We start from the raw sequence: 12,182 nt of genomic DNA, 5'->3' as shown, positions 1-12,182 counted from the left end.
GCTGGAAGTAGTCATCAGAACATTGGGGTCATGAAAGGACAGACATGGTCATGGTTAAATGCATGTGGCATTTAATTATTGCTCAATTACTAAGGGGCTCAAAAAATGCTAAGAAAATATCCCATGCTTCATTACATCACCACCAGCCTGATCCATTAGAGGCGCTATGTACCTGCCATCAAACACTTTTCCTGCCATTTTAAGGGACACTGTCACAGAAGTAAAATACTTGCTAAAACCAAAATATGTCAATACATTATGTACTTGTATTGTTATCCCAAAACTTCAGACAAGGCCTCTGGATACAGTTTTAGGCGTTACTTTTCAGGGTTGGGTCAATCAACAAAGTTATGGAGAAGTTAAACATTGCCTAACTGCTTTATAGATATTACAGTGTAAAATATGGAACCTTTTGTATATATTAACCTCTGTATTTTTTCCTTATTTAGTACTGTAGGTAAATGTTAATGAACTTTACTCTTTAAATAGCTAAAAATATCCAGTCTGTCCTTCCTATAGAATTAATCGCTTTCCAATGGCTAAAACATGCACATTTCACATATGGATTGATTCCCAGAGGCTCTTCCCTGACTATAAAACATCCGCATCCAAGTACAGCATTTTACAGGACGTTCCTTCACAACCAGTCCACAATGCTGAGGCTCCTAGTGCTCGCTGCTCTGGTCCTTTGTGGTAAGTTCTTTTACTGCCCACGAGGGCTCTTGTTGTCCAACATTAATGTCAGGCAACCTGGAAAGCCTGCCATTCACACATAGGTATGAAAACGGATTTAATTTACCCAACAGCCAAATGGTCCTTAGAACTACACTGATTTTACAAAAGTATGTAAAATATAAAGAACATTTTTAAAAATTCTTGAAAACAAAGTTTGAGTTCTTCTTCCTAGGGACTACTCCCTTAGAACCCTATTGCTGCCACCAAGCAGGCCCAGCCAATACAACTTTAATAGATAGTTCTCTGTACAAGAGAGGAAGTGCTGTAGAAATCAGTAAAGTTTGAATACATTAGCGCTGTGCACAGTTTATTGGGAATGTGGTAAGTGCACAAAAAGCAGCCAGTCACATTTACGTTGATCCAGGCATATTGATTAAAATGACACTCAGATTTTGATAGATGCAAGTGAGGTAATGTAAATGTCGACATTTTTGTTTAGAGTAGAGACCCTGAAGGTCCTAACCTGTTGTCACCAGAACAAGTTTACCCATTGGAAGATTTTATCTACACCACCTTTGCTGTGACAGCTCAGTTTGGGTTTCTGTACCGGGATGAATAGAAGGTGAATCTCTCTATCAAAGACACAGATGCATAAAAACAGAAATTCTAACCTTTTCTTGCTTGTTCATTTTCATAGAGCCTATCCACTTCTTAGCTTTGATTGACTACCACTCAGAAATTACCCATCCTCTAGTGGCTTTAAACCTTTTGACTTTGTAAATCCTGGACTGTTTTAAGTTGTCGTTTTCTTCCCACAGGACACTGTGCTGATGAAAACCTCCGATTTATTGAGGACAATACAAGAGTGGTAGGAGGTACAAACTCAGCTCCCAATGCATGGCCCTGGCAGGTTAGTTCTGATCTTGTGTACATTTTTTTTATTGTAGTCTCTAGCATGGCATATTGCATAGATATTGCACAGAGGCTTAAAGTGGCCAAAAAATGGAGTTAGGTATTTGCAAGTAATTAGTATGGCTTAACAGCTTATCTCCCCTGCTCTGAGCTCTAATGCACAATAGATTGCAAGAGGTCAATAATTGGCAATGCCTGGTAAAATTCACATACTTACAACTGTTTACATTAAAAAATAAAAAAAAATAAATAAATTTCATGATAAATTCATGAATAGAAAACTGTATTCATTTGTGTCTTTTATATTTGCCTGGAGTTCAGTTTAATCATACTTTTGAGCAAGAACTTTTTACCTTTACTGAGTGCTGTTTAGAGATCCAGTGATTTAGAACAGACAGACTGGCAATAGGGTCAGAGTGCCTGATCTGCATACAGTCATTGAAGCTATAAGGTCAACATGTCAGCTGGCCACTAGAATTTTTAAAAGTAGAGTTCAGCAGTGGCAGTGTGTTTGCTATTCTCATTACAAAGTACCTTAAAACGAAACCTTTACTTAGAAAAACATGAATTCTGAATTCTGCAAATACTGACGGGCTCTCATGTTTTTGAATTTTTTGGTTTGAGTTAGAAAAGTATGCATATAAGGACTTGTTCCAGGTAGGTAACTCACAAAGAATTAAAGCCAAAAGTGTCATAATAAGAACAAGAAACAGCATATGCAGAAGAACATTAAAAAAAGCATTGGCAGAAGAATAGAACTGATAACTGCTGCAGATATATGCTATTAGAGCTCGTGGTAAAGACAGAATGGACCATTGCTTGACATGCTATGGTGAAATATCAGGTAGGATAAGTTTATGTCAGGGGGATGAAAAAAAACAAAAAAAAAAATTTTTTTCTCTGAAAACCAAATTTTGGTAAAATCATTATCCAAAATAAGGAGGGTTTTATTGACTTCATCATTCAAACATCAGAATCTAAACTCTAAATCTACAGCATATTCCATAGACTCTTCACAGAGGAACTAGTGAACTATTGTTATCCATGTAATCTTTAATTGCTGATGGATATTTTTACATACATGAAAATAGTTTTTGGATGTACATTTAATGAGATTCTAGTTTACCCATTAGCAGCATATTTAAAATAATAGCATGATAGAAATAAAATACTGATAATCAAAACATTGCTGTTCTGCAACAGTAACTAACTGTGAAAAGTATTATCTATAGATTTGGACAGTTATAATGGGCATATTTTCTGCATTCAGATTTCTCTTCAGTACCTGTCTGGCAGCAGCTGGTACCACACCTGTGGAGGTTCCCTGATCCGTGCCAACCGTGTCCTGACAGCTGCTCACTGTGTGGACAGGTAACAAAGCATTGTAAATTACTTCCAGACAGCTGCAGTCTGCAGTGCAAACCCTAGATTTGTTAGGGATTGCTTTAAAAAGGGGATTTGTGCAGATGATAACCAAAATTAACTTGAACATTGAATTAATGTTAATTTTTAATGAACTTAAATTTTTCTTTCTCTGGTTTCTCCTTTTCCCTCACATCAACTTTATAAGGTATTGTTTAAATAAAACTTTTACATTTCCTTGATATACCTGCTTTTAGACCCATAAATCATCACTAGGGCTCTGTATTTCTTTATGCAGCATTTCTAAAAGTTTCTTCAGAATAGGGCATTTGGTTGGTCCCAGGAGCCTAGTTACTTTTTCACAATAATCCCAAAAAGACGACCTACCCATAACTGAATGGTTTTGATTTTGACAGTTGTCATCTTTTCAAAATTAGCCGAGTCTCCCACTGTGCCAAGCCACCTCTTTTGAATCTTTTTGCAAGTCCATCACCTTAGCCGAGGGTTTTAATTCATTAATCTGTCTAGCTTTTACCTCGGCAAAGGAAACACTACCATACATGAAACTTTGGCAGAAAGAATTATCATCGATATGGCTTAGATGACTGGCAAAGTATGGTAAAGCTTAATTTCCCTCCAAAAAAACCATAAACACATCCTTAATACTACAAATCTCTTCTTTGTACATGAAATATTTAACCCTTCCCTTTGTTTTCATGGATGCCCACAAACAGGCTCAATGGTGCAAATTTGGTAGCTCTGTCTGGTGGTTGACCATTTCTGGGATTAAGTTTTTCTTTACCTAATAAAAATATTAATTTAACCAACCTTTAAACCTACTGTGGGTAATATATGAAGAATTGGAATATGTAATGTCTGCATATTATAAACATGCAGGAACGTTTTACTATTCAGAATTAGAGAGTATACAACAAAAGAAAGTTCATTTCCCCAATAAAACTGAGCAATTGCTCTGAGCTAAATGAAATTGCTGAAACCTAAAATAATTCCTTGAACAACACCCAGCACATCATAATAGTATGGGGAGGGGTTCTCTCAATTTTTTTAAGTTATGGGGATGCACCTTATTTTTGCTGTTGGATACATTTAGATTTTGACTATATTTAAATCTGACATTTTTAGGTTTTTGGTTTAGTTACAGCCCCATGTTTCTATAACCCCTTAAGACATTAAAAAGAAAATATTCCCATATCATTATAAAAACATACAAACCATAAACATGGTCAAGGACGAGTATCATCAGACCCATCCTGTTATCAGTGATACATGCAAGTCTCACCTTTTTTCTTTCTCTTCCACAGAGTTGTGTCTTTCCGTGTGGTGCTTGGTGAACACAACCTCAGTGCAAATGATGGAACCGAGCAGATTATTGCCGTGTCCAGCATCAGGAAGCATGCCAACTGGAACTCCAGCAATGTGGCTGCCGGGTAATGTATATTCTAGTTATCTTCTCATGAATATTATCCTGTTGTCATTATAAATTAAAACTAACAGGAAAATGCATTAAACACAGAAGTTCAAAAGTATGAAATCCTAAAACGGTGTTTAAAAATATTGAATAATGCTCCAATAAATTTGCTCTGATAATATTCCTTCAATCTGATTAATTCTAACCACCAAGGTTTTTTTTAATCACATGTCTATTGTTTTTCTTTTTCTTTTATGGTAATCCCTTGGCATACACTGGGTAGGGAGAGTCAGTAATGACTGTTGAACTGCCAACTTGACAAATGGAAGATTTAGAGCTGCATACGATTGTCAGGTGCATTAGGATGAGTTATTTAAATAACAGAAATAGTAAATTCTAAGGAAAAGCCTGCCTGAACTTCAGAGAAAAATGGATTTGTATTTGGTGGTGAATGTTTAAATTGGATTATATACCTTTAGGTATAACAAAATGCCCCCTCATCCACCTAATAATTAACAATAGCTTTGGATTTGGTATCTATTGTAAATCATGTGGTCTCGTTTCAGTTATGACATTGCCATCCTTCATCTGGCTTCAAGCGCCACTCTGAATAACTATGTTAAACTAGCTGCTCTGCCAGGAGATGGTGTTGTTCTGGCCCACAACTACGGATGCACCATTACTGGATGGGGAAGAACCACCAGTAAGTACCCTATGACCTTTGAGGCGAAAAAAATATTTATGCACTCATTTACTCCCTTTAAATTCTGTCCCTATGCAAAATACCTTTAAACTTGATATTCAGGGTAGAATTTGTTTTTCTTTAACTTTACAGCTGGTGGATCCCTGCCTTCCATCCTCCAACAGGCTCCTCTGCCCGTTGTTGCCCACTCAACCTGCTCTACCAGCTCTTACTGGGGCAGCACTGTGAAGACCACCATGGTGTGTGCTGGTGGCAATGGAGTTCAGGCCGGTTGCAATGTAAGTTTCATCTTTATGTTTTTTTTTAATTTAATTAAAAATATTTTTATTTTAAATATAATATACAATTCATTTACTTATAATATTTTCATAGGGTGATTCTGGTGGACCTCTGAACTGTCCAGTCAATGGAGTGTACCAGGTGCACGGTATTGCTAGCTTTGTATCCTCCCTTGGATGCAATGCTTACCTCAAGCCTACTGTTTTCACCAGAGTGTCTGCTTACATCTCCTGGATCAACAGCGTAAGTATTTTATAGATAACAGTATATTTTCAAGGCAAAACTTCTGTCTACTGCTAATAAAGCTAATACTTATACCCAATATATGGGGCAGCACGGTGGCTCAGAAGTTAGCACTCTGGCCTTTGCAGCGTTAGGTCCTAGGTTCGAATCCAAGCCAGGACACTATCTGCATGGAGTTTGCAGGTTCTGTCTGTGTGGGTTTCCTCCCACATCCCAAAAACATGCAGTTAGGTTAATTGAGGCAGCATTGAGGTTAATTGTCTTCCCCCTTAATTGACCTTAGACCGTAATAATGACATATGACTATAGTAGGGACATTAGATTGTGAGCTCCTTTGAGGGACAGTTAGTGACATGACTATGGACTTTGTACAGCGCTGCGTAATATGATTGTGCTGTATAATAGAAGCTTTAACAAAAGGCATACACAAAAAATAAAATATAATTGCAATTGCAATACAATTGCAATAGAAAGTCCAATTGGTCTATAGAAAGAAATTTGAAAAGAAGAAAGCCAGATGATGGATTGGATATGAATTATAACTATATAGTTTAAGATTTTATCTCTGATTGACATATTATTACCAAGGCTATCACTATAAAGTATTTTCCTCCAAAGTACCTACAAAAGCATGTCAGTTTTCCTTTCTACTATGCATCCAGGTGGCTAATATAGAAGGATGCAGTTGCGGTCATATGAATGCCTAGGCAAACCCTAGAGCCATTATAAAATGCATGAGTCTAAAAGTGACCTTGTGGTTTCTCACAATGAAAACACAATGGGCCACAAATCCAGTGACAAGTTGTTACCGCCAGAGGAAAAGCTTTTGAACTCCAACATAGAAAGTATCTGTGTGCCATTGCGGGAAGTTTTGGATCCCAGTCTATGCAAGTAGTAATTCCAGCCATAAGGAGAAGTAAAAGGCTGTGTGCAGGGGGAAATGCTCCACTTATTCCTGAGGAAGTTTTCTTGTAGAATCAAATTACTTCATGCTGTTAGTAAAGGCCAAGAGTCTGAGCACCTAATGTCAGGACCCAAACCCGTAGAACCTAATCTCAACATTCAGGAAACACAGGAAGTACTGAGAACCAGAATATCTGACTTAAAGATGCACATAACTACTTTAAATCAAATACAGTTCAATATATACATGTTGAATGTATTTTATCCTTCTTTCAGAATGTCTAAATGTTTGAATCAAGACTACGGAAACCGAGCCAGACATCATTTTTTGAATCCATTGCATTAATGTAAATGGAAAGGTTTGTGTAAGAATATAAATAAAAGATTGTTTATTAAGAGCATTTTGGTCTATTTCAGTTTAATGCAAGGCTTGGTATATAATTGTGTTTTTACCCTTTATATGTAAAAACAACATACATTATAAAATATTTACTTGCCACCATAATAACCTCACAGTTTTCCTTGTGCAATAATTTTCTTTCAATAAACTAATCACTTGTAGATAAAACAAATATATACAAATGTCATATTTACACAATTGTATAAATATTGTGAATCTTTATACAAATCATTTTTGTTAACTTTTTCAATTCTTTAATGAATCTTCATACATATATATCTCTTAATATTAAGACATTACAAGTAAATACACGAATTTATCATTCTCAGTACTCACAGCAAGAAACTATTTTGCCATAATACCCACTGTGGTATACCACCCTTGTGGGATCACCTTTTCTGGGGTAAAAAGTACTCTCAGACTGCAGGAGAGGTGTAAAAAACACACTGGAGGCAGTAGATAAGTTTGAAACTGACCCGCAGTCAGTTTTCTTAAAAGGTTGCATAAGATGTAACAAAACAAAAAATAAATCCTAGCCAGTCAGGCACTAACTAAACAGCAGGCAGTCTAGCTTCTGGGATACGATATGGCTTTTGATTTACCCGAACGCCGGGTTCAGTAATAAGGTCATGCTTGATGACTGGTTTGCCCAGGTATTTGAGAAAACATCCCTAAAAATCTTTGGCCTAATTTTTCTGCGACAGGGACAAGGTTTCTGTAACATGTACAGCGGGTACTAAAGGACCTGAAATGCTTTGTGGGACTGGCATGGCTACCAACTTTTCCCTGTCCTTCCAAGGCTTGATGAGGTTAATGTGATAGATCCGCTCTGGTTTCCTTTTCCCTGGTTAACGGATTTTAAAATTCACCTCCCCTACATTTTCCATAACTTCAAAAGGCCCCTGCCATTTAGCAGGAAACGTGCTTTCCACAGTGGGTACTAAAACTAGTACCCTGTCTCCTGGGTTACAGTTGCGAACTTTGGCCCCTCTATCATAAACCCGCTTCTGGGCCTCCAGGGCTTGTTCTTTAAGAAGGGGCATAACAGCAGCATTAAAGAGATGTGCTCTATATTGCTTCTAAAAGGCGTGGTCTGACCCTCCCAGGTTTCTTTTGCTATATCTAATGTGCCGCAGGGGTGTCTGCTATACAGCAACTCAAAAGGCGAATAGCCCATGGATGACTGGGGAACTTCTCTTATAGCAAACATCTGTTAGCACCTCCTAACATCGGGACACCGACACGGCTAAATACCTGCACCAATTCTTTGGCGATAGTTTTGTAAGGGAATAGCCTCAGGATATCTGGTGGCATAGTCCATTATGACCAGTATATGCTGATGACCCCGAGCCAATTTTACCAGGTCCATGCCAATTCTTTAAAAGGGTACTTCAATGATTGGCAAAGGTACCAGGGGGCTGCGATAATGGGGCATCGGAGCCGAATACTGTTACTCAGGACATGACTCACAGTATTCCCAGACATCTTTGTGTAACCCAGGCTAAAAGAACCTCTGGGTATCCTCTTGTTTTCTCCATCCCCAAGTGTCCACCCATTATATGCCCAGGGCAAGATCAAATACTGTCCTTCTATAAGGCTTAGGAACAATTAATTGCTCCATCACATTATCACCTTGTTTCACCACATGATACAGCAATTCCTTCCTCAGTGCAATGTAAGGGAAGGACCAGTCTCGTATCATCATCAACAGGTTTATCATCAATTACTTTTATATTTTCTTTTATTTATTTTATTTATATCTTCCCACGCTCTACTCAGCCTGGGATCTCTCAATTGCTCCAAAAGAAAATCATCTCTTCACTTCCAAATCCGGCATACAATCATGGGCATCTGCAGCAGCGGAACTAGGCAATGCATTGTGAGCACTGTCTGTGACCTCAGCATCTGACTCTGCCTCCTCTTGGCCTCCAGACATTAGAGAGAAAGGGAACCATATATCGCCTTCATTGGTCACACCTACAGTTTCTCCTTCTGGATTACTGTCAGTTGGGACAGGGCTGATTCCCACAGGCTGACCTTCAGGTAACCCATACTCCTGACTCCTGTTTTCCCACAACTTCCAAAAGTATGGAAAATCCCTCCCCACTATGGCATCATGAAACAATGTTGGAACAACACCTACCATATGTGTGGCAGAGCCCCAAGAGGTATCAACCTTGACCACAGCAGTCTGGTAGTCATGGGTATCCCCATGTACACAAATGCCCCCAATAGTGATAGGTTGGAAATCATCAGCCATGGTCATTTTCTGCAGAACATAATTTGCACTTACTGACAGTGTGGACAGGTACATCAGAGTCCTCACTTAACTTTGCCAGGCGTAGGGCTACCTCTTTAAGGACACTGCACTCCAATTGCTGGGCCTCCGATATTGCAACAATCTGGGCAGACAACAGTTTCATCTTTTCACTCTGTTGGCGATTGGTGTCTTGTTTCACTGCTGTAGCATGCTGCTGGGCCGCAGAGGCCTGAATCAATGCTTTCATCACATCCTCCATTTAAGAGTCCAATTGGAGAGATGCCCGCATCCTGCACCATATGTGGTATACCACCCTCGTGGGATCACCCATTCTGGGGTGAAAGATACTCTCAGACTGCGGGAGAGGTGTATGAAGCACACTGGAGGCAGTAGATAGTAGTTAGTGGCTAACCCAACAACCTTTTATCGCATGTAGTACAAAAATGGCTCTCACAGGCAGCTTCCATGTGCCCCAGGTCAGGGAGCTTCCTTCCTCTCCTTCCCTTTTTACCTGCTACTCACAGCTGTGCAGTAATGAATGGCCAGACAAAACCAAACCCTGGCCTGGATCAGAACACTTCTGAGTGACATGCAAACCCAGGTCTGGAATCTCAGCAGACATGTTGCAGGTTAATCTCTCCCATAGGAGAGGAAACGAGGGGAAATATATCTTGCCTCCTACATGACTCCTTTTGTTGGGTTTTCAAACTAACTGTAGTTTAACATGGCATTTACTGCTTTAAAGAGCCGAGTGTTTGTCACTTTCGCTTTTTCAGGTGTTTGCAAGTAGATCCCAAAGCCTTTTTTTAAACTTCTTTGGTATTGAAACCATTCGCAAACCCTAAAAAAAATCTTGCTGAATTGTTTTTAGTTATTTGCAATCAGCACTAATTCAAGCCAAACGAGGTGAGGATTGGAAATTACCGGTATATGTAGAGTTAACAAAACTCATGCAGCCTGCCAAATCAAGAAAATGACCCAAAGGGTCCGGTGTTCTCCATTTTTTGCAAGCAGTTTTGAGTGGTAAAACTGTTTAAAATTACTTACAAAAACAACTAGTCTGATTCTATCCTGAACTTATAATGCTGTCATATAGGCTGGTAAAGGATAAAAGTTATTGTTCTGGACAAAAAGCACAACAGGGTCCCCAATTTGAGAACTTCCTATTTTCCGATGCATTTCACCTGCCTTCAAGCTCAATCATGGGGTAAAAGGAAGCAGGAAAAAAAGGGGGGGGGGGAGCTTCATTAGCATTTAAAGTAACATGGGCCAATATACTGTAAACCTATTACAGGTAGTCCCCCAGTTACATAAGAGATAGGGACTGTAGGTTTGTTCTTAAGTTAATTCTGTATGTAAGTTGGAACAGGTCCATTTTTTAATAAATGCAATTAGGACAGATGTTTGTCTCAACATAGTATTAGGCAGTGTGGTGTCAGTTACTGAATAAAATCCTCACTGTGAATTAATCATAACCAAGCAACAAAAAAAACTTTATGGAGCCTAGACATTCATTAATTTCAGGAGCATGCTGTGCTTTGATATGCAAAAAAAACAACTGCAGCGTTTGTCTTAAAGAGTTACAAGATGTTACAGATCAGCTCAGCGCATAAGACCACCCACAACCCCAGCTGTGTTTAGTAAAAGATTTTTTTTCATCCACAAATATCTTTATTGAATGCAGGAGGTCTCAAGCAAACAATGTGATGCCGTAGATGTTGGTATTTATTTGTTAGGTACAATTTTATTTAATATCAATAATGGCTCACCAACATATTACCAATATGCATATATGCCTTGCTAACACACCTCCAGCTCTACGTCTAATCTGCAGTCTCTACCAGAACTTGTGATATGCAATGTGGCTGTGATCATCTGGCAAACCATCAGAATAGATGGAACTGGACTCCTTGGCCAATGCAACCTATTCCTGCAGCTAAGTATCTTTTAGTATATGCTTTTATTATTGTATTTTACATCAATCTATCTATCTTTTTATATTGTTAAAAAATATACTGCTTAATTTTGGAGGTCAAAAGGGATATTTCTTTCTTCAACTCAGTATGTCTTGCAGGAAAGGCAGAAACTCACAAGGGAAAATTATATCACAATAAGAACAATGAGAAATATGTGCAATAAAAGAAATGACCAATAGGTGGCAGCATAACAATGAACAATAAACTGATAATTGTAATTACATTGCCAATATCAGATACAATATCAATATCAATCAGATACAACTAAGTTAAATTATGACATAATAATTATGTATATGCAAATAAACAACAATTCCATTTGTTGTAGATGTCTTTGCAAATCTGAAAAAAATCTATCATCGCTAGGAATGCTCTTTATAATGACTTACATTCATTTCTTTCAGCTTGCTGATCTTTTAGCAGAACAAATCTCCAACTTGAAAATTAGAGTTGAGATGTTGCCATTTCCTGCATACCTGTAGAATAGTGGGGTCTTTTTCCATAGATCCCAGAAGTAATTGATTACTTAGGCTCAGGTCTAGGTGCTAAGTTTTCAAAAACAGGAACCCAAGATGGGTTTAATTAGAGGAGTCTAGTACCTTGAAATGGGGCAAAGCAATGCTCAGTGGATGTATCTGAGAAAAAGGGAATCTTCTTACTTGGAGTAAGGTATGTTGATCCCAGGTATGTGGATCATAGTATTGTGGTATATGGATCCCATCTAAGGCATTTGATATTTGTTTCCAGGATTCCTGCTTGTATTGTTTGTCAGCTGGTAGTGTCTCAGTCTTTAGTAGTTCCTAAAAGCTGTTCCAGTAGAATTTTACCTTTTATTGTAAAAGAAGCTATTAACCCCATGATCACCACGTTTTTATAACATTAGACTGTTTGTGGCAATCTTGTGAAGCTTTAGGTAGCCTTAGAAAGCATAATTTGTGTATTTGGAACAAGTTGATGGCTTCCTCATCTGTGGGATGACTTAAAGATAAACTAAACTCAAAACTAAAAAAAAAAAACACTTACTTTTAATCCCGCATGGC

At 38.2% G+C, this 12,182-nt stretch overlaps 1 protein-coding gene across 1 annotated transcript; it reads left to right on the top strand.

Annotated features, from left to right (window-relative positions):
- Positions 1-653: 653 nt before the first annotated feature.
- LOC140341148 (chymotrypsin-like elastase family member 1) lies at positions 654-6,905 on the top strand. The gene is made up of 8 exons (XM_072427097.1): positions 654-693; positions 1,494-1,585; positions 2,858-2,958; positions 4,272-4,397; positions 4,945-5,081; positions 5,214-5,359; positions 5,454-5,603; positions 6,783-6,905. Exons 1-8 carry the CDS (start codon positions 654-656, stop codon positions 6,789-6,791), a joined length of 801 nt encoding a protein of 266 aa, XP_072283198.1. The 3' UTR covers positions 6,792-6,905.
- Positions 6,906-12,182: the final 5,277 nt, after the last annotated feature.

The sequence above is a fragment of the Pyxicephalus adspersus genome, chromosome 1, assembly GCF_032062135.1.
Source record: "Pyxicephalus adspersus chromosome 1, UCB_Pads_2.0, whole genome shotgun sequence".
Lineage (NCBI taxonomy): Eukaryota > Metazoa > Chordata > Amphibia > Anura > Pyxicephalidae > Pyxicephalus > Pyxicephalus adspersus.
This window is presented reverse-complemented; position numbering and strand designations above follow the sequence as displayed.

What these genes read in the sequence shown, in the direction of transcription:
- LOC140341148 (XM_072427097.1), top strand. Translation starts at nt 654, where the DNA reads ATGCTGAGGCTCCTAGTGCTCGCTGCTCTGGTCCTTTGTG. An exon ending in CGCTGCTCTGGTCCTTTGTG is followed by an intron (nt 694 to 1,493) that starts GTAAGTTCTTTT and finishes TTCTTCCCACAG; the next exon opens with GACACTGTGCTGATGAAAAC. An exon ending in TGGATGGGGAAGAACCACCA is followed by an intron (nt 5,082 to 5,213) that starts GTAAGTACCCTA and finishes TTAACTTTACAG; the next exon opens with CTGGTGGATCCCTGCCTTCC.